At 42.7% G+C, this 21,992-nt stretch overlaps 1 protein-coding gene across 3 annotated transcripts in view; it reads right to left on the bottom strand.

Annotated features, from left to right (window-relative positions):
• TSPAN19 (tetraspanin 19) overlaps nucleotides 1–21,992 on the bottom strand; it is a 361,288-nt gene that overhangs the window by 278,697 nt on the left and 60,599 nt on the right. For all 3 annotated transcript variants that reach the window (XR_013606926.1, XM_078674223.1, XM_078674222.1), the window contains exon 4: nucleotides 15,124–15,257. Coding sequence is in view for 2 of the 3 variants with exons in the window: in XM_078674223.1 (XP_078530349.1) it covers nucleotides 15,124–15,257 (134 nt within the window). In the remaining variant the exon portion in view is untranslated. The remainder of the gene's footprint in view (nucleotides 1–15,123; nucleotides 15,258–21,992) is intronic.

The following is a 21,992-nucleotide window of genomic DNA, read 5'->3' as shown; positions in this document are numbered from 1 at the left end:
AGGCTGCGCCGTAGGAGGAAGAACCAGCTGAGGAGGAGCCGGTGGCTGAACAGTAACAAGAGGTTGCGGAGGTGCCGTAGCACTCTGTGCATAAGGGGGTGGTAATCTCAACAAATGTGACATCAAAGGATCCTTCTCAGGGTCCTTCGTTGCATTCTCAAGAAGAGATGGCAAAGCTGGATAACATTTATCAATAGCCATATTATGTTGCCTATCTGACACCTCAATTGCTTGATCTTCTTCGTCTTCTTTAAACTGCCTAGCAGCTTGCATTATTGATACATCCTTTTCTCTTTTATCTCTTTTAGCTTGTTTAATTTCTCGTTGTCTGGCTTCTTTACGCCAAAGGCGAAAGGAGTCAAACATTGCCGGCCGGGCTTTCTTCCTAAATAATTTAGTTTCCACATTGTCTAAAATCTCTGTATCAAAGCTACCATGTTGGGGCCATTGTAAGACATCATCTTTTCTAGTATAGCGGACCCATACTTCATTAAACGTAATGGGGCCCACGCCGTGTTTAGAATAGAGCTCCTAAGTCGGAGTTCCAACTGGAGGTATCGGACATGAATCCTCCAATCTGGAATCCCTGTTACAACCACAACAGAATATCCTCCTAATTTTGCTAAGACTAGGCATCTTCGCTCACTAATCTAGCTTCAAACTTCAAGGGATTATCTACAACGATAGTCTTGCAAATATACGAGTCCCTCGGCTTTGGAAATTGCAATTTTCAAATCAAAACTAAGGACCAAACAAACTAAGAACCAAAGAACCAAAAACTAAGGACTGGGAGCGACCCACTTATACTTAACTGAGGTATCAGTCACGCCACCAGAAGACCCGTCTATCGCCTCGCCGTACAAAGCATCACAAATGGGTCCAAGACAGGGCGACAGTCAGGGCAACAGTCCTTCGTAGCCGTCAGGAAAGCGGGAAGCCTCGCAGCAAAGACCTTCAGTCCACGTTCGACATGCCGGGGTCGATGAAGTGGTGGCCGTCCTCCAGAATTTCCTCACGAAGCTCCTCACGATCTTCAGGCTGGGACCGGTACCGCTGAAGTCGCCCCACGTTGGAAGCGCCAACTGAAGAACCGGGTTTTAGAACCCAGCGGCGCCAGGGGCACGCCCAAAGTCTTCGGGTTCACCTGTCTTAGAATACAGAGACACGGGATACTTCTGAGTGGCGTCAAAGATCAAATTTATTGGCTGCAGCCAGTAACAGAAGTCCTAGAAATCATCAACTCTACAAAGCAAGTCATCCCTTTTTATGCCAAACATTATGCTTCAGGCAAACATTCCTTGTTTACAGTTTAACGAATCACATGTTTCCACAACGAAAGTATTGCATGACGACAAACCCATTTTACAGTTGTCCGGCCCATAATCAATCATTGAACAAACCCAACATTCTTCTTTAGACAAGCCGGACAAACCCATAATAAAAAGGACCACAACCCATATCGTAAATAGGCCATAAAAGAAGAAACAGAAACAGATAGAAGTAGAACAAGGCATGTTTGTGTGCAGTAAAACTTTATGATGTCCTGTGCTCTGATCCTTAATCTTGATCAGCTAAAGGGCAGGAACTGGTTTAACAAGGTCAGCTTCAGGCAACAGGGTCAGTTCACTCAGGTCAAACAGGAGTCAGCACGAACTCGAGCTAAGGTGTACATTTCCTTAAAAGACTAGTTCAGCCACAATCATCGGCCTATGTGAGGGCAACCACAAAATGGCTGCCATACACAAAATGGAACCCACGGGTTCAGAATTCACAGAACCTCAGAGTGAAAGTTGATGCTTTTATTAAACGAGAGGCACTCAAGGGATACGTGGGGATGGTCTTGAGCGAATGGTCCCAGGGGGGCTGCGTGTCCCCCGCAAGTCATAAAATCAAGTCCCGGGGAGGTGGCGGTCCCCGGGGCAGCTTGGGGGGTATTGGCCCCCCCACACATTCTTTTCACTGCCCCCGGGACCTGGCCCACCGGGGTGCTTCAATACAACGAAGCAATGGTTACGTGCCTGGCGCGTTTCGAGGTGTAGACCTCTTCTTCAAAGGCTTATGTAAATGTAAATGTAGTATACTTGTAAAGCGCACAGCTGCCCCAGCAACGGGGCGTCCCGGCGCTGTATAACTCTGGGGAACCCGTCCTGGCTTTCCCTGTGGGATGGTCCCTTGCTGGGAGTCCCCAAGGTGGAGCCAGGAATCCCCGGAATTTTCGGGGCCGTTGTGGAGATTAGGCAAGCTAATGCCCAGAGTTGCCGAGTGGAACCCCTGATTAGAGTAAGCACCGAAGCGAGAATTATCGAGTCCGCTGACCAAGGTCCATGACCCTGCCGCGTTGGGAATTGAACCCTGGTCCCAGGCTGACTTCTGCTCTCAGGCCTGCCGCCTCTAACCAGTGAGCCACACTACTCCACACTCAAACTGACTCAAACTGATGGCGTTGCAATAGCTCTTTTTATTTCCAGTGCTTCAGTTAATTAATGGCCCTCCCTTGGGCGTCGCTTCGTATGGTACAAGCGCTGCTGCAATCTGAGACATTTAGTTCCTCGAGCGTTTACATATTCCCTAAGTGGGTTTACAATCACCAACATTCATATTTCAGAGTTAGTTCAGTTCCTATAGTAGGATTGGTGCAAGTAGATTAATGTGGCTCGTCGTGCTGACGGGTTGCAGAACAGTTCCAAACCCCAGCCTCTCCTTCTTTAGAAGATGGTGCTCCCCCCACGGCAGGGCGGCCATGCGCATATTATGTCTAACAAAGTGCCCAATGCATTTAGAGGAACACTCGAAGACTCGCCTACCATCCGGTACTTGTAATCCACTTGCCACGATATTATGGTTACTTGCCTGACACGTTTCGAGGTGTAGACCTCTTCTTCAAAGGCTTATGACTCAAACTGATAGCGTTGCAAAAGGTCCTTTTTTCTGGTGCTTAAGCAGTCAGTAAAGAAGTTAATTGACAAACTCAATGTGAATGAGTTGAATCTGATCTTTTCCGAGAACATCAGTAGTAAAAAGATCGACTTTTTAGAAGTATCAGTTGAGATCAATAACAGTATCATACAAACCAAACTTTTCTGCAAAAAAATAGCAGGGAACAGTATTTTGATTGCCAGTAGTGCACATCCATGCAATCTTGTGTATAGCATCCCCTATGGGGAATTGCTACTGGCCAAAAGAAATTGTAGCACCGATGATGCCTATAAGACCGAGCAGGCCATCATGTGCAAAAGATTTAAAGAACGGGGATATAGTGACAAAATCCTCTCCGAGGCCCAAAGCAGAGTAGAAGGTACCACCAGAATGGATCTCCTATATCCTAAAAAGAAAGAGGAGACTAGTGACACCATCAGATTTATTACAACTTACTCTGGACAGGCCAGATAAGTTCACAAGATTTTCAATAGACACTGGCATGTTTTACTGACAGATGAGCATCTCAACAAAGATCTAGCAAGCAATCCTCAAATAACATTTAAAAAAAGCAGATCCCTCAGAGATGAGTTGAGCCATAATCATGTGACTCAACAAGAAAGAGAAAGAGCACTGGTGAAATCTGGCTTAAAATGTTGCAGGAACTGTAAGGCCTGCAAAAGCAGCAGTGATTGTGACAGTCTGATTGCACCCAATTCAGGCAGAGAATTTCTTATTAAGAAAAGTCTCACCTGCAATACAACCTATTGTGTATACATATTGATGTGTCCGTGTAACAAATGGTATGTGGGCAGCACTAAAGACCAAGCAAAAAAGCGAGTGCTGGAACACATACGGGCGGTGAGAAACAATAACAAGCAATGCCCAGTAGCCCGTCACTTTAACTGCAACCATTTTCAGGATTTTATTAATTATTTATTATAACGTTTTGTATAGCGCGAACAAGACCCGTGGGTATCAGAGCGCTTCACATAAAGAGCAGGTTACAGATTAACAGTATAGTCACACTAATAACAACACACAGATATGAGGTAGATAATTATAGGCTTTGGGTGCATATAGATATATATCCTTTCCGAATGTGCATTATGCATTAAGAGGTAGGTTAAGGCTTAACTTATATCATATTCCATTTGCGCAAACATGTAAGAGGTAGAGGATTATATGGCTTTAGGAAGTGAGATAAATATATAAGTTCACATTTACATGAGGTAGCATTTTGTATACAGCTTAGTCTCAGTAGAGTCGCCGGTCTCATATCGTCGAATGTCCTACAGTTTATTCCTGTCAGGGGTTCCCCTTCTGCCGACGCAAATGTTCAGTAGTAGGGCTGCACTTGCTCGTAATTGTGATCAAATGAGCCTATGTAGGGAATTTACTCATCATGAAGCTCTTCACTTCCCGCTTAAATGTTGCAATATTCTGAATCTTCCTAATGCTTGGAGGGAGTGAGTTCCAGATTCTGGGGGCAGCTCCTGAGAACGCTCTGTCATAGGTTTTTTTCTTTCGGAAAAAGGCTGGTCTCAGCAGCAACTCTTTGGCACTCCTAGCTGGTCTGTTACCTCCTGATAGCTCAATTTTCTTGGCTAGGTATCTTGGCGTGTTGTAGTGGAGCGCTTTATGGGTGATACATGCTATCTTTAGTTGAATTCTGGCTTCAAAGGGTAGCCAGTTTAATGCTTTCAGGTGAGGGGATATATGGTCGAATTTTCTCGATCCCATGATGAGTCTTGCCGCTGCGTTGAGGCAAGCTCTTAGTGGTGCTGTGGACGTTTTAGGTAAGCCGGCTAAGGTGGTGCACCCATATTCAATCCGAGAGATAACTAGGGATTGGATTGCCAGTTTAAGATCCGCCTCTGAGATGAATGGTTTCAATTTTCTTAGGTAATTCAGGTGGAAGCGGGCACTTTTAGCCATTGAATTAATGTGGGCTTTCATGTCAAGATTTTCATCTAAAGTGATTCCTAGCGAGTTGACTAGGGTTGGGGTGCCGTCACCAACTTGGTCCATGCCTTTATTTCTGTCTGGCTCCTTGTTGGGGAGATTAGTAGGAACTCTGTTTTGTGGGCATTTAGCTTCAGATGATTGGTAGTTAACCATTCCAATGCCATTTTTAAAGTCTCATTCATTAGCTCAATGTCTTCAAGGGAGGCGATCTTTATGTATATCTGCGTGTCATCCGCATACATGTGGTAGGATATCTGTGAGTTTTGGAGAATTTCTGTAAGAGGTTCGACATACAAGTTAAACAGGTCAGGTGATAATGTCGATCCTTGTGGAACTCCAATTGAGTTAGGGCATGTAGGTGAAATTGATTGGTTGACCAGGAATCGTTGTGTTCTGTTTCATAAGAAAGACTCAAACCATTTCAGAACATTTCCCGCCAGCCCCATCCTGTCCTGCAGCCTGGTCAGTAATGCTTCGTGATTTACTGTGTCAAATGCCGATGACAGGTCCAGGAGAATTAGTAGGCATGCTTGATTTTGGTCTAGTGCCTATAACGCATCATCAACAATATGGAGGATCGCTGTTTCCGTACTATGCCCTGATCTGAATCCTGATTGGCATTCATCTAGTGGGGAGAACTTGGTGATATGTTGGCTCAGTTGGCACTGCACGCATTTCTCAATTAGTTTGGCCAGTAAAGGGATGTTGGTCACTGGGCGAAAGTTATTCGGATCTGTTGCATCCGCTGTAAGTTTTTTGATTATGGGAACAACTTGCCCTGTTTTCAGACAGTCAGGGAGGATCCCTTGTGATAATGATGCATTTATTATTTTGGTCCAGATTGGGACCACAATATGGTTGATTTCTCTTATGCACTTTGCAGGTAGGGGGTCGTGATAGTGGTTGTTAGGCTTGATTTCCGAGAGCGTTTTGGCGACCTTCTCCTGGTCATAAAATTAGAATGTGTCCCAGTATGCTTTGTATTTTGTCTTGCTACGCTCTGTTGTCGAGTTGGAATCGTTCGTAGTCAATGGTTGGATGGGAAGGTTAGCCGCTGCGCTTGTGAGCTCCAATTCCAGCGTTTTGGCCTTCTCCGTGAAAAATGTCGAGAATTCCTTGCAGCTTAGAGGTGTTTTTGCGTTCTCATGAGCGGTTTTAGCTAATTTATTTGATTGTTGCTTTAGGATCTCAAAGAGTTTCCGTGGTCTGTTTATGGCATTGTCTAGTTCGGATCTTATATATTCCCTTTTGGAATTGATGATCTTTTTGTTATATTGGTTTCTGATTTTTCTGAGGGCTTTCAGCTCCGGGGATGATGGGTGTTGTCTCCATTTTCTTTCGGCCATTCTCAATTTGTGCCTGTCTTCATTCAGTGATCCATTAAACCATGGATTTTTTACCTTCTCCGTGAATCTTTTCAGTTTTAGTGGCATGGCGTCATTGATGTTCCCGACTGAAGTTATGTAGTGATCTGTCATCTCATTTACATTCTGCAGGTTGCTAGGTGGCTTTAGGTCTCTCTCCCACTTTCCACGAGTAGCTCAATATTAGCCTCCTTTGTGTCTCGAATCCATTTTTTGAGCTTGAAGGGTTGAACGGTCTTGCCCTTTTTCACTACGGGTATCAAGAATGTTATGGCATGATGATCTGACCAATCACACGGGGCTATTGAGAGGATTGATGTGTCTTTGACTCTCGAAATAATCCAGTCTAACGTTGCTCCTTTCGAGTGAGTAGGTTGCGTGCATGCTTGATTGAGGTTTAGCTCGGCGAGGAAATCTTTAAGCGTGTTAACTAGTTTGTCATTATAGTCCTCCCAATGTAGGTTGAAGTCGCCTAGGAATATATTATTGGCATCAGTGTTAGAATTGACTGTTATGATCTCCATTAACTGCTCTGTGAACTTTGCGTTCTCTCCAGGTGGGTGGTAAAACAGATGCAAGTTGCATCTTTGATTGGTTGCTGATCTCATATTAAGACCTAAGTATTCACAAGATTAGAGTGGGTCGGATTGTATTTGGTTGACCTCTAAATCCGATCGGTGAATGCAGGCTATCCCTCCTCCAGTCTTTTTTAGTCTATCTAGTCTCAAAATGTTATATTGAGGAGGTACTAATAAATCCAGGGTTGGCGAAGATGATTCTGTAAGCCATGTTTCTGTGAGGATTGCCAGATCAATTCCCTTGTTGATGATGAGGTCTGCTATGTCTGATGCATGTTTGGTTGCCGATCAACAATTGAGTAGGAGGCAGATCAGTGGATTCCCAGTGCTGCTAAGGTTCATCTTATTGGTTTCGGTTATTAGCTGGATTTGATGTAAATTGTTAAGGTCGGGTTTTCTATCATTCTTTCAGGATGTTCTATTAGAATCGACTGGTACTACTTTGATTCTTTCCTCTCTCTCATGGCTCGCGGGTTCATACGTTCGGAGTAAGGCCAGGGTTTCCTCCTTCGACAAGGACTTTGTTCTATTTGGTCTGTTGTGCCTATTTGCTAATGGCATGGCCATCTCGTTGCTCTTTCTTTGTGAAGAGTGTACAAGGTTTTGTATATGCGTGACCTTGGAGTGAGTGCTTACCGTCATTTCCAGTATTTTTTCAATCGCTAGTAGAGAACTAACTGTGTCTTGTGCCATGTTGCCAACTAGTTTCTGAAGCTCTTTAATATCTTTCTGGTTTTGGACTTCTTAGAAATGATTAACCTGTCTATCCGTGTTCTGTGTTTTTCTCTTCTCTGTTTTTGGTCTGTTCTTAATGTCGCAGTATTTTTCTTTATATCCACAGTTTGAATGTCTGTTCCGTTTCTATTTGAGATGATGTGTGTATTATCTGGGTTTAGAGATGCTAGGAGTGTTTTTGTGGGTGATGTTGATGTTCTAACTGACTCAATTATGGTATCAGAGAGAGGTAAAGGGAGGTTGATACCTTCGATCTTATTTATTTCCCGATTCTCATTAAGTGATTCATTCGAAATCAATGTGTGTTCAGTGCAGGAAGTCCCAACATTTGAGAGTGGCGTCGACTCCTCCATTTGGAGTTGGTCCTGTTTGTTGTTCTCGAGACTAGAAGACCTCCCTGTCCATTCAGCCTCATTATTCGATATTGTCAGACCTGTTTCATTTCTATATCTCGGGTTAATGGCCTGATCCTGGTGACCTCCAGTTCGATTGGCGTCTCTGGTAGTAATAATGTTGTTTACAGGAGTGACTTCTGGTGTGTTCCGATCTAGTTGGTATCTTGTTCCCTCTAGCAGTTCTTTTACGGATGGGAATATCTTGTCGAACTTATCTAGTTCGCTGTTCGCTGCTTGTATCAGCACTATTCCAGTTTTATATATGGTAATGCATAGTTCGGCTCCACATCTTATTGAAGGCGAGGTCGTTATTTTTGTGCCATGTGGGATGTTTTTCATAGCTTTTATGTTAAGCGTACTTGTGAAGGCATTGCGCCATTTAGCCGTTTTATTTGAGAAGAATATTAAGTCGTTCACTATAGTGCCTTTATCTATATTGAAGTATGGGTCAGAGAACAGTGTGTCTGGGTGTTTCCTCAGGGTATTATGTTTAAACTTTTTTGCTGCATTTTTGGATAATTTAGCTGGATATTTTATGCTCTGACCATTCGAGCCAACAGCCCCAAGGTATCTTTCGTCCATGTTTGCTCCGTGTTGTAGGATAAATGTTGACTCTTCACTGTTTGGATCATAAATTATTCCAATACTGATGTTGTATAGTAATAAATATAAATCTCTCTTTCGAGTAATTTTCTTATGAAGTCTCTTAGTGGTTGCCGTTCCTAATAGCCCTCATTGTGCTCTTATGGTGTAAAACTAGACATTTCAAGAAGTCCGCTGTTATGGTTGATCTTCTGTGGACGGAGGACTTCCTCCCTTTCCACTATTTTTGCTTAGTCCACTTTCCCCTTCCAGAGTCAGATTAGTGTGTTAGCTCCTTTCTCTCTGTCCAGTGCTTCGTTATTCCCCATTTTGTTTCCTCGTCTTTGAATTATTGTCTCTCTGCTGGCAGTTAAGATGATAGTCTTGTAGATAGATGAAAGATAGATGATAGATGATAGGATGATAGTCTTGTCCGCATGGTTGTCATTGACACCGTGGACTTAGGAGTGAGGGGGGGCAAGAATTATGCTTGAGAAAATTAGAATCTCGCGACATAATTGACTTTGAAAGTGTTGTATCATATGGATTAAATACCAGTGAGGTACTGGCAATCCATCTGCTTGAAACATGAATTTTCTTGTAGTATTATTAGTTCCGCAGCTGCTCTGTAGTAATTTTAACTTTTATATTCCTTTTAGGGTATACCTCTACTATCAACATGGTTTTAAGGTGTGAACGCATGGATTTGTTGTCGACTGCATACCAAAGAAAGTTGACAGCATTACTTCAAAATTGAATTTTACATGTATACATATGTACGCTTGGTTGTATTTGGAAGACAGTTACAATGTGCTCGGTCTGCCCACTGGGGTGATAGGTCTGATTTACTATTGTACTTTAACGGGACGTTTTAGGCCACTCACGTGCAGGCTTAATGTAGGAATATCAGCCAGATCGTTATGACTTAGCCCACTTGGGATTTATTATTTAGGTCATGCCAATATGTATTCGTTATATTATGTAAATGTGAAAATCAAGGAACCCCTGAACAGTAAATATTTTTCAATTCCTAGGACAGCGAAATTAGATTCAAGTGAGAAATAACTCCTAGGCAATTTTAATCAATCATGTAAACATATATGTAGGGGAGAATTAAAGAAACAAAAATTATGTAAAAAACATTCACTTTTAATAATTTTGTTAAAAACTTTTGTTAAAAATTATGTTAACACAGTATGAAATACATTTCAAAATATTACAATCATATTAAATCAGAAAATAGACATTAATTTAAAATAGTGGCAAAATGTATAATCTTTATCAACTTTGTTATATTATGCGTCATAAGAATCTACTGGACATTGTGTATATATGTACATATATCGATCATTTGAGATTTGATTCTTCCCCCTAGTACATGTAAGTTTCTAACAGGCCCTTGCATCACGTGAATGAGACTATTACCGTGTTTCAATTCTTATTTAGTGGCAGAATTTGGCGTAGTCAAGCACACTCGGGCACAACCGTGAAATGCAGACTACGTTAGTGTTTTCCATCAAGCTTTACCAACTTCATTACAATGATTTTGCGATGTATTGCAACATATTATTTGTATAGATATATGTATACATTTCTTTGTGGGTAGCGTATTAATTGCTTCCAGAGAGTAACAACCATTACTCGCTTGTACATTTGTATAGAACAACCATTACTCGCTTGTATATTTGTATATATGTAGATTTTGTATATAGTATGCACGACTCAGTTCATTTTGGCTGTTATGAAATGGCCGAATTATTTTCTCACACAAAGGGTACACTTGAAACCGAAGTCCTGTTTCTACTACCATGGATGCAGAGGTTTAAATAATGTGGCGACTATGAGTCTTCTAAAGCGTGACAAAGGTTTAATTGCTGAAACGCGTTGCTTTTCTTGCCATTAAAGATATTAATCTTCTGCACACAAAGGCGTTCGAGTTGTTTGTTTACTACAAACACGACTGGTGGAATGGATGTATATATATATGTATATATATATATATATCAGAAAATGCTTCAATAATTCACGCTCTCAGGTTCCGTTTGAAAGGAAAGATTTAATGCTCAAGGTAACGTGTTTTTAGGTACATTGGTGGTGGTTAGTGAGGTGCGCACAGACAGTGTGAGTCGATACGGTGTTCTAATTTTGACTGCACATGTACCTGGCGGTTGCACATGTGCCACGCTGATTATCACTACATGCCCAACGTAGTGCCTGATTCACCCCACTTGGCGGTGCATGCTTTCTTTGACCTTTGGTTCACTAGACGCACTCGCATTTGGCGACCACATTGTGGGCGTCAACTACGTCTGGGAACACGGGCGGATTTCCTCTTACATGGGATATAAACTTTACATGGTCTACCAAAAGTTGTTGAACATCAGTAGGGCTTATCAGGCTCTGTCCACACACTTCTACACGGTGGAGAATATGCATCCTTTGGAACACATTGATGTATATTTTTTTACATTTTTGGATGTAGCATTTTGCTTTTCATTATTACATACAGATATACTGTGAACATTTGCAACATTACTCTTTCGTTTTCGACTATACATGTATATACTATGATTTCTTGTATTGATATGCTACTACATGATGGCCGCCACATCCACTATGCTTTGTACCATGTGTTTGAAACCATAGTCCACTTTTCATGGCAATGTCCAGAGTCTCATGTCTATGTATAGCACTGTTTTTATGAAGCTCATTGTGTGATCAAGAAAGTTTTCTTTCGAAATGCGTTACCTTCAACATTAAATCTTTCCTTTCAAACCGAACCTGAGAGCGCAAATTATTGAAGCTTTTTCTGGTATTGTGATGCTGGTGTAGCTCTACAGACACTTTATGTCACTGAACCACAGGCGGATCTCCCTGGGATCCACAAGCATGTAATTGAGATACGAAATGTGCTAGGGGAAGACTATTTCAATGTTCTATTTGTCACCGAAACATGGCTTACTGATAGTTCTGGGCCAGATATTCATCTTGCCCTCCCACTAGGCTTTCAAATCCACAGACTAGACCTGATAGGAAAAACGGGGGGCAGAATTGCCATTATATTTAGAGATGCTTTTAAATGCTCAACGACCCCACGCTCTCTATCAGGAATACAAAAGTGTTCAATTTTATATCTCCCTCTCCCCTTCCTGTACCTACTCAGGTGTTCTGGTATACAGACAGCCAGGCCCTGCTCCAAATTTTTAGAAGCATTCCCAGACACCCTAGCTAGCCTATCAGTATGGAAACCTCACCTAACTATACTGGGTGATTTCAACATTCATTTTGATGCTCTGGATGCCCCCACCACCAAAATGCTGCAGAGGGAGTGTGCAGGTACCAAGCAGGTGCCAAGCAGTGCAGGTGGTGTGCCATTGTTGCTACCACCCCCCTCCCGAGACCTATGGTGTAATTAGCGATTACACCCCATAATAAACTCGGTTCCTCTCAACACGAGGGTCGCCAGACTAATACTGTTTTTAATAATTTTTCACATTTATAACCTCTGGTTAGGGTGGGCCTTAGCTCACCCATACCGCCGAGGTTTACACCCTTTTCTTGGTCCTGACGAATGCCTTATTAATCATTACACATAGGCAGAAACATGTTGACCACATTTTAGTGGATATTGCTGAACAATTTATTCAGTATTAATGTCCTACACCTTGTTTTTATACACGTCTAATTGGCTCCTAATGAAATTTCTTTTTTAACACAATCGAGACATTTTTAAATCTCTTTCACTAATAACTGAACACACATAACCAGCTCTGCAGTAATTCTGGCATTGAAGCACACCAGGGTGGCATTTGGCCTCTCCTGGTGGGACCCAATGATAAAGCATGTCACCAACTAGGTTGGTGAGTGAGGGCTTTATTAAGAACTTTATTAAGAACTTTATTAAGAGCCTAGTTGGATTCTTCTGTTGTGCTCTACTTCCAAAAAGGCACACTCTTTCGTTGTTATGATTATATTTACCTGAGGGACTGAGAGTGCTCCTCATACAATTTCCCTCCCTCTCTTGTTGTTTTCATCCGATTTGAAGGCCCTGCAACAAATTCAACTGGTAACTGATACCAACTCACGACAAAGAACATATTTTATACCTCATATTTTCTAATAACCCCAGGTCATGTTACATGATGTAATCCCAGTGCCCTGGTCAGACCATCACCCCATTCTTTTCAGACCACCCAGACTGGAAAGAGACTGGAGAAAGGAGCTCAATCCAGACCTTAAAGTGAAATACAAAACCTCCAGTAGATCTCATCACAGTGAACTAAAAAAGGTACAGGCTCAATTTTATGAAGAAAAAATTGTTCAGGCTCTTAAGTCGCCGAAGGAACTTTTTAGAGTAGTCAAAACTCTGACCACCCCTCCTTAAAATAGTGGTTCTACTCAGGCCTCCAAAAAAAGATGCAACAAAATAGCATCCTTCTTTCATAAGAAAGTAACAGACATTTATGGCCTTTTTCAGAACATCGCTGAACATACACATGAGGTCTTAGATAAGGTCAGTGAGTTATCTACAGTCCCAAGCCTATCACAATGTCCCAAACTTAAGGAAGATGCAATCCTCAGTTTGTTAAAGTCCACTGATTTAGGATCTCCGTTAGACTCAACACCCCCTCAGGCCCTTCTCAAGGTGCCAGAGGCCATACTTATTCCACTAATGGTGCTAATTAATAAGTCATTGGAGTCCGGCATGGTTCCACAACATTGGAAGCATTCTGTAATCAGTCCTACTCTGAAAAAACCCCACCTGGATCCGGACACGCTAAGTAATTTGCAACCTATTGCCCTACTCTCTCTCCTCTTGAAACTCTTGGAGAAGCATGTCCATTATTTAAGGGAGAATAATCTTCTACATCCAATGCAGATGAGCTTCTGTGCCCAGCACAGCACAGAAGCTGCTCTCCAAGCAGTAACCGAGGAACTCAAAGCTCTATTAGATAATGGAGCGTCTGCCGCCATTATTTTGCTCGATTTCAGTGCAGCCTTTGACACTGTCAATCATGCCATTCTAAAAAATAGATTAAGGGAAATAGGAATCCAGTATATGGCGATGGACTGGCTTACCTCTTTCTTGGAAGACAGATTCTACCAAGGAATAGAAAAGGACTTTTTCTCGGACCCCCTGCCAACTAGATGCGGGGTACCACAGGGTTCGTTCAGCTTGCCACTATCGTACATGAGTTTGGAATTTCAGTGGTATCTTATGCAGATGACAACCAGTTGATTGTCTCTTTGTCCAATGGCCCCAGTCACTGAAACCAACAACTGGCTCCCTGCCTGAACAAGTTGTCTCACTGGATGTCGAACTGTTGCCTAAAATTGAACTGAGAGAAGACTGAACTAATGATATTAGGCAACATGGCCATACCCAGGCCACCATATAGTTGGCCTTCTTGCATGGGTAATCCGCCTGACCCCAAACCAGTTATAAAAAATCTAGGTATAGGGATGGATAGTACCCTTGCAATGAAATTGCAAAACAAATTGTCTGGAATCTGCCTCGGCTCTTAAGAATGCTTAGAAAGGTATTGGCCCTCATCCCAGAGCAGCTAAGAAAAACAGTCTTGCAGTCACTCCTAGTCTCGCGTCTGGACTATGGCAACTCCCTTTACCTACGCTCATCCAAATATGTGATAAATAGACTCCAGCTTGTGCAGAATGCGGCAGCGAGGGTCCTGCTCAAGCTCCCCAGTTACGTCCCTGTTAGAGAACCCCTTAAACAACTCCATTGGCTGCCAGTTGCCATGAGTACAAGTTCGGTATGCATCACTCACAGAGCAATAAATAACAAAGGACCTGAAAAACTTAGAAACTTGATATCAACCTACGCTCCAACGAAACTACTAAGATCCCCCCATCTACATCGCCTCCGCACAACCAAAATCAAAAGATCAAGATGGGGGGGAACATCCTTCGCACACCTGATTCCAAGACTGTGGAACGAGCTCCCACCCGACCTAAGAGCATTGCAAAACAAACTTGTATTTAGAAAAAAACTCAAAACCTGGCTGTTTTCTTTATGGGCCTGTCCTTAACACAGTACTCTCATCTAGCGCTGGGAAGCCCCCGGGCAGCCATGCGCTCTACAAATCCTAAACTAAACTCAGGGCAAGCGAATCATCTTATTTGCCATATAGGTAACATTTTCCTCCCAACACTGCTTATATGCCTTTACTTAAGTAAGGGGCTAACACAGTTTCCGTAACATAAAAAACAATAAAGGAAGACATAGAGAGGACCAAAGCCTGGACCTTGCTTACTACCACATTAGGTATTCTCCATGATTCGAGTCTGGAGCGTTACTGGGTTTTGAACAATGAAATGATTACAGATAAATTATCGGGCATCATTTTTAAGCAATCTTTTACATAACTCAACTTCCTTTTCCATTCGGCAATAAAGCAGGATATCCAATGTTGCTAATATTGTTGCATGCTCCATTCATATTTTATATATGTTATTACTGTGAGCTTGGAAGTAAGGAAGGCAGCAATATAAGGCTGATAAAGTCAGCTTGTAAATATAACAGCACTGATCAAGAACATGAGCGACTTTAACATCTCTACTTACCAGGATTAGTAAACATCTAACTTCTCTCAGTGATCCCAGAAAGCCCAAAAGAGAAATGATAGAAACAGCAGCTCCAACACCGAGCAGAGCATAGGCGACACCAATTGTCAACGAATCTTCTGCATCTAAGGATACTGCAGCAAAAAAAATGACAATAAAGTGACTGGTTAGTTAGTTGAATAAGGATCTGATTGTTTTTGCGTTGGCTCATATACTACCACACGATTATGTTTAACATTCTCATCTGCTTTTTCTTTTCTGAGAAAAAATATTTATTTCCTGCCACAACACTGTTACACTGTTGTATCTATTAAACCATTTGATATCTACGTTTTCAACGTTGCCTTTTTCACTATTACATTTTTCTTTATTAACGTCATTGTTATAGTTCTGCTTTATTTATCTATACTACTATAATAAAGGAAGAACTTTCAGCCTTTGAGGCGGGTAAACTCGGGAACCACAGCACCAATCCACACACCCGATACACCGTTGGAATCGTCAGGATGTGTAGATGGTTATAGGCTAAATAAATTAAAAAAAATGTTATTTATAAAATGTACAGTAAAAAAAAAGTAGTCCCTCCGAAGTAACGCCGGCCGCGACGTGCGTGCTCACGTCGGGAGCGCGGGGAGGAGCGGCGTCCAGGAGCGCGCCGGACATGGCGCGGGGGAGGAGCGGTGACGTGAGGAGCAGCGGACAGGCCAGCGGCGGTGCGAGCAGCGGACACAGCGGACAGGCCAGCGGCAGTGCGAGCAGCGGACAGGCGGGAAGAGCGGCGGCTCAGGTAAGGGGATCCCTGTCGGGGCAGGTGGGGGTCAGGGCAGGCAGGGGTCGGGGCAGGTGGGGGACGGGCCGGGCGGGGGCCCGGGCTGCTGCACAATGTCGGGGCAGGCGGGGTCGGGGAAGCCTGTTGCACCCAGACAAGGTCGGGACGGGCTGCTAGTATAGAATATAATATGCATAGTATTTATTTTGTATATTAAAAATAGCTGTTCAAATAACCCTTTGCGTGTTTCTGTCGGCCGTTGGCCGACAGGAGCACTACCTCGCTAGTGCTGCTGTCGGCCAACGGCCATTTTGCGGAAGTGCCGCACTGTCGCAAAATCGCAGCCGCAGGAAAGGGGTTAAAATGCATCTATACAGTACTTGGTTCAATATAATTCTCCATAGTGAATACATGGTTGAGAGCAACTGAGTGCTATAAGTTAAGATGGCTGCTGTGTTCTTGGTAGGGTGGGTGATGCAGTGCAAGTAATGATCACAGTGAGACTAGTTACCAATTTAGTCTCCTTAAAATAAGTGACTGGCACATGTGGCAGAGTCTATTATTTAACAACATTAACAGATCATAGGGAAAAACTACAAATGGGCCACCGTAAGACTGTCCCGCCTTCCATTGGGCTGCACATGCACAACACTATTAGAAATTGCGTTAGCATTTGAATGTGGGAGTAACACCTACCAATTTAATAAACACAATCTGGTAAAGTCATAATCTCTCAACACCTTGCAGCTATGAGACAAGCAGAAGGTAATCCCTAGAGAAGTGGGTGTTAAAGTAAAGAAAACAATAGAATAACATTTCCAAATCAACTTATAAAGATGGAAGCATATTTAAAGAGCAAAACTATTATTAAAACAAGTTAAGAGGAAATGGAGATATTTATTTTTGAGGTTTTAAGTCAAAAAGTATCTGTAAAATGTGATGCAGCATGATTTATAAAAATCATAAAGAATGGCACATTCACAAATTAAGGAAATGAAAATCTGAAAGTACACTGCTCACACGTTATACACAGTGAACATGAAAAAGAGTTAAGCGTAGTAGAAGCACCATAAAAGCTTGCTTTAAAATGTGAAATGAAGAAAACGTACAACTCAGGATGGGTCTTTCAGGTGCTCTGTTAAAATGGTTCACCCACTCCTACAAAATAGATCTAAAAGAGTCCTGATCAACCACGCCCTATCTGACCAGACACCAGTCATGACTGGCATACCCCAAGGTTCATCACTTTCCCCCACCCTATTCAATCTGTATATGGAGCCCCTGGCTGAAATCCTCAATCTCGCGAACATCCCCTACCACATGTATGCTGATGATACGCAACTTTATATGAAAATTGCCACTCCCAAAGACATCAGCACCCACAATAACACATTAATGAAGGTACACAATGGCTGACTCATAACCACCTCACACTCATTACACTCAAAACCGAATTAATCTTAATCTCTCCACCCAATCCCACCACAGTCATCAAAGACTAGCTCCCACAGCTTATAGCCTTGAACTATGCCCCACATTTCATCGATTCATCAAAATCGCTCAGAATTATATTCAACAACAAACTTTCCATGCAGAACCACATCATCCTGCCACCAGAGGGGCCAATCACCATCTCCAAGTATTAACCCGTTCCGTGCGTCGGACGGTCAGGAGCCGTCTGACGTCACCGTGGGCGTGTGCGTCAGACGGCTCCCAGCCGTCCTAGCACCCACCTATGGGGGAAGTGATGGTGCTCCCCCTGTGGGCCACCCTTTAAGGTGCCCCCACCTGGGAAGCCTTCCCCTACCCCTCCTCCACGTCAACTAATAATGTCAGCGTGTGAGGCGCGCTGACGTCATTAGAGGATTCCCGACAGGGTGGAAGCCATTTGCTTCCAGCGCGTTGGGAAGAGAGGAGGTGAGTTTCTCCTTGGGGAAGGGGGTATTTAAACAAAATAGGCATTGGGAGACAGGAAAGGGTTTTCCTTTCCCCTGATGGCTTGCTTGAGCATTCCTGCTGCACGATTGTGCGATCGTGCAGCAGAAATGCCCACTAGACACCAGGGAATTTTTATTTTTTTTGTTTGAAATTGAATTACTGTTTGGGGGGAGCGGCCCCTTAGGCAAGGGTCATTCCCCTGATGGGGGCAATGTTTTTTGGCTTTGTCTGTCCCCCCCGGGCAGATTTTGCCATTCTTTTTAAAGTGGCCCACTGGACCACTGGGGAATAATTTGTGGGGAGTGGCCCCTCAGGTAAGGGTCGCTCACCTTTGGGGGGCATGTTTTTGGCTGTCTGCCCCCATGAGAGGCCAGATCTCGCCATGTTTTTATAAAATTGGTCCCCCTAGAATACCGGAGATTTGCTTGTGGGGAGTGGCCCCTTGGGCAAGGGTTGGGGAGCATTAATTTGGTTGTTTCTGTTCCCCTTGGGGGCAGATCGGCTGATTTTCTCTTTGTATGGCCACTAGGCCACCAGGGATTTATTTGTGGGGAGTAGCCCCTTGGGCAAGAGTCACCCCCCTTTGGCGGCAATCTTTTTGTCTGTGTCTGCCCCCCTGAGGGGCAGATTGGCTGATTTCTTTTTTTATATAGCACTAGGCCACCAGGGTTTTTAAATTTATTTTGGGGAGCGGCCCCTTGGACAAGTGTCGCTCCCCTTTATGGTTGTGGCCATTTCTACCCTCTATGGGTGGCAGTTTAGCAGTATGTTTGGAGGCTCATCTACCCCAAGGGGAGCAGAAGCCACTAGACAACAGAGGTTTTTAAATGTTTGTGTTGGGGAGTGGCCTCAAGGGCAAGGGTTGCTCCCCTTTTATGGGGGTGTATATGTTATTTATACTCTTAGGCCCGCCTACCCCTTAGCTTGGCTGGTGGATTGTGTGTGGACTGGTGCATTATTTGCATATTTGATTGTAATGTTTTTTTCTCCTTTTTATTCTAGTGTAAAGCTTTTGATTCCTGTTTGCAGTTTCAGCAGTGGTTGTTCTGCAGTTTTGCGTAGTTGCATTTTTTTGGTAAGAAATATTTTTTTGTTGTATTTACTCCTCCCCCTGACCTCTGCAATTTCCTGCCCTAAGCCTGCCATCTGGCTGGGGACAAAGGATGTGGGGGTAGGTACTACTAGCATTCCTTACAGATATGCTCTCTCTTTGAGGTCAGTTTGATTTACCCAGTCCCCTCCGTATGACTAATGCTCCCTGTTTTTCGTTTTTACGGATGTTTACAGATAAATACAGACAAATGTGGATAAAAAATACAGAACATTGTGCTTCTTTTAAGTGACTCTCCTTGCTGTCTTTCATGAATTGTAGCCCAACAGCTGAGCAGATGGACAGCATGGGAAATTAAAAAACAGGATAAAATGCCTTTACATAATGGCATATGTCAAGATATGTGGATGTATTGTTACGTAATATTCGGCAGCTAAATCCCTACAGACTTCAAAGTATGAGTGTGTGTCTATTAGTTAAATAAATATGGAAATGCACAGTTTTACAACTTCATTTATACACAAAACACTTAATAAATATGGATAAAAACGATAACATTTCCAAAAAATAAATATGGATAAATACAGGTGGAAATGTTTAAAAAAAATACCATAACACCGGGAGCCCTATTTATAACTTAACCTCTGCAGCTTCAGAGGTTTTCTCTGTCAGATAACCCTTGCTATATGCGGGCACTTATCACCTCATCAAGGCAGCCTGGCTAAGCTTGCTAAGGCTGACCAATCAGCAGAGATAACTTATTTTCTGTACCAGTTATGACAAATCAATAGTGACAAGTTGTTGGATTTATCAATACCAATGTTTTAAGTCTTTGAAGGACATTTTCCTCCTTTCCCAGTAATATGTTACTTAAATAAAATATTGCAATGAAAGCCTATGGAGCTAAGTATCTACAATGGGGAAAAATAAAATGGGCAGTTTTCTCGCACCAGAGCATATAAAACATTTTTATAAGGTTCCTGCCTGTAGTTACATGGCCCTCAGCCCCTGGCTGGGATGTTTAGGGGAGACCTTGGGGGTGCCTGATATGTAAAAATAAGGTAGATGTTCAATTTCAAAGTGCAAATTTGCATATAATTTATTTTTAAAGAGTCTGTAAAGCAAGGCTACCTTTCAAATGACAGCAGGCACTCAGCAGTGCACACATGCATGTAAGTGAATGAAACCTGCTGGGCCTCTAATTTTCCATGTCCTGTTATATTATAGGTAGTTTGAACCCCCTAGCCCTATTATATCCTAGGGACTTATAGGGTCTGTCAAAAATAATTGTGAGAATTTACTTTTAAAGACAGGCTGCCAGGCAGGGATGTCTTTAGAAGGACAGCGATCACACAGCAGTGCATACATGCAATTATAGAAACTCTGTTGGGCCTCTAAATCTCCATGACCTATTATGTACTAGGGACGTATAGGTAGATTGCACCCCCTGCCACTACTATCTACTAGGGACTTATAGGATCTGTCATTGGCAATTTTAAGTGTACCCTATTACATGTACCTTTTTAAACATAGCACTTGCCCTGGGCCTGGCCATCAAAGCCCACAGTACAGTCAGAGTCAGTTACCACCAGTATCATTCAGGGGGTGGACAAGGCAAAAGGACCACTTTTATTTCTGTCAGCCACTTATTCACTATCAGTGGCAAAGGGCATTCAGTCAAGCCACTGGAACTAGTTAAGAAACTTACAAACAACATACAAATAGTGGTCACAAAGCCACCCATACTGAGAAAGAGACAAATACAGTACCCACTAAATGAATAATGAGATGCTGGCCTTTGACAATTTTTATTTATCATGAATATCCATTGTAACAAGGGTTCTTTGGTGATTAACGCATCTGCCATTATTAAAAATATTTTTTTTATTCCTCTTGGTTCATTATTATTGTTTTGACGTACCTGTTCTTGCTGCCTTTGTTGTGAAGTTTAACTATCTTTTAGTACTTGACATGATAGAGTTTGGCACTCTCCCAAGTAGCTGCCTTCCAATCTCCTCAACTCTTTTAGATTGTCAGGTCGTTCTTTTCATTATTTGACGGTTGTCTTCTTATCAGCTAGCCATATGTTTGTTGCTATTCACTGCACTTTCTGCTTCTCTTGTATTTTTGTTTCTTATTTTATTGAGTCAAATTGGCTTTTCTAAGAGTGGGGCGGTAGGGGGTTGGATATATTAGCAAATTTACTGCACATCATTTACTACAATCTCATCTGTAGTCATATAGTTTCACTTTTACGTGATTTTTTTTCTTTGCTGGGGGATCAAATGCTACCTTAGTTTTAAGGGGTTCATTGATTAGGAGGTGGCTATTTCTCACTGATGTCTGTCATTAACATAATTACACTTAATGTACAGGTGCCTAATTGTCCATGAACAGAGAAAGGTCTGGGTGAGCTTCTGGGATCCCACTGCTGTCTGCCTTGGTACCGACTCAGAGTTGAATTCAAGAAGGACGATAAGCTCCAGAAGTATTTATGGTCACATTTTGGTTGAAAGTTGTTGTAAACGCCACCACCCAAAGTCAAGGAAGCCCTTGCACTGGTTTATTCAATTTCCTAAACGGAAAGGTAGCAAGTTACATGGTGGAAGGTGGTACCAGCCTTTATTAGAGCATAATCTTGCAGCATTTGTTCTGATCAGTATTTACCAGGCATTAAATTTTTAATATGCTGTACTCATTAAGGAATACTGATACAACGGAGACATACAGGATATAATAAGTCCTGACATTTCTTAAATAGGCAGGATGGGAGCCAAAATGAGGCGGACCCCTCCCAGAGTCTATCATTTTCATGAAATCAACACACTCTGACCCTAGTAGCAGATTTGTAAGGGCCAGGGCACCACAGGAAATTCAATACTGTGCAGGGCAACCTTTCATAAATAACAAGCGTCACAGCAACAACAACTAAGTCACCCGCACCCAAAGTGGGAACTCATACATGCATGAGCCAAACAACCACCACTACATCTTGGGGTCTCACCAATCCAACTCCCATTGATGCAGACAATGGAGAAAGTGCACTTACCTCAGCAGATGGTAATCCATCATTGTGGCTACTTTTTATCATTGAGAGATTGCAAATTGCTC

Source organism: Lissotriton helveticus, chromosome 1_1 (genome assembly GCF_964261635.1).
Source record: "Lissotriton helveticus chromosome 1_1, aLisHel1.1, whole genome shotgun sequence".
NCBI classification, from domain to species: domain Eukaryota; kingdom Metazoa; phylum Chordata; class Amphibia; order Caudata; family Salamandridae; genus Lissotriton; species Lissotriton helveticus.
Note: the sequence above shows the minus strand (reverse complement) of the source record. Positions and strands in the feature narration are given on the sequence as shown.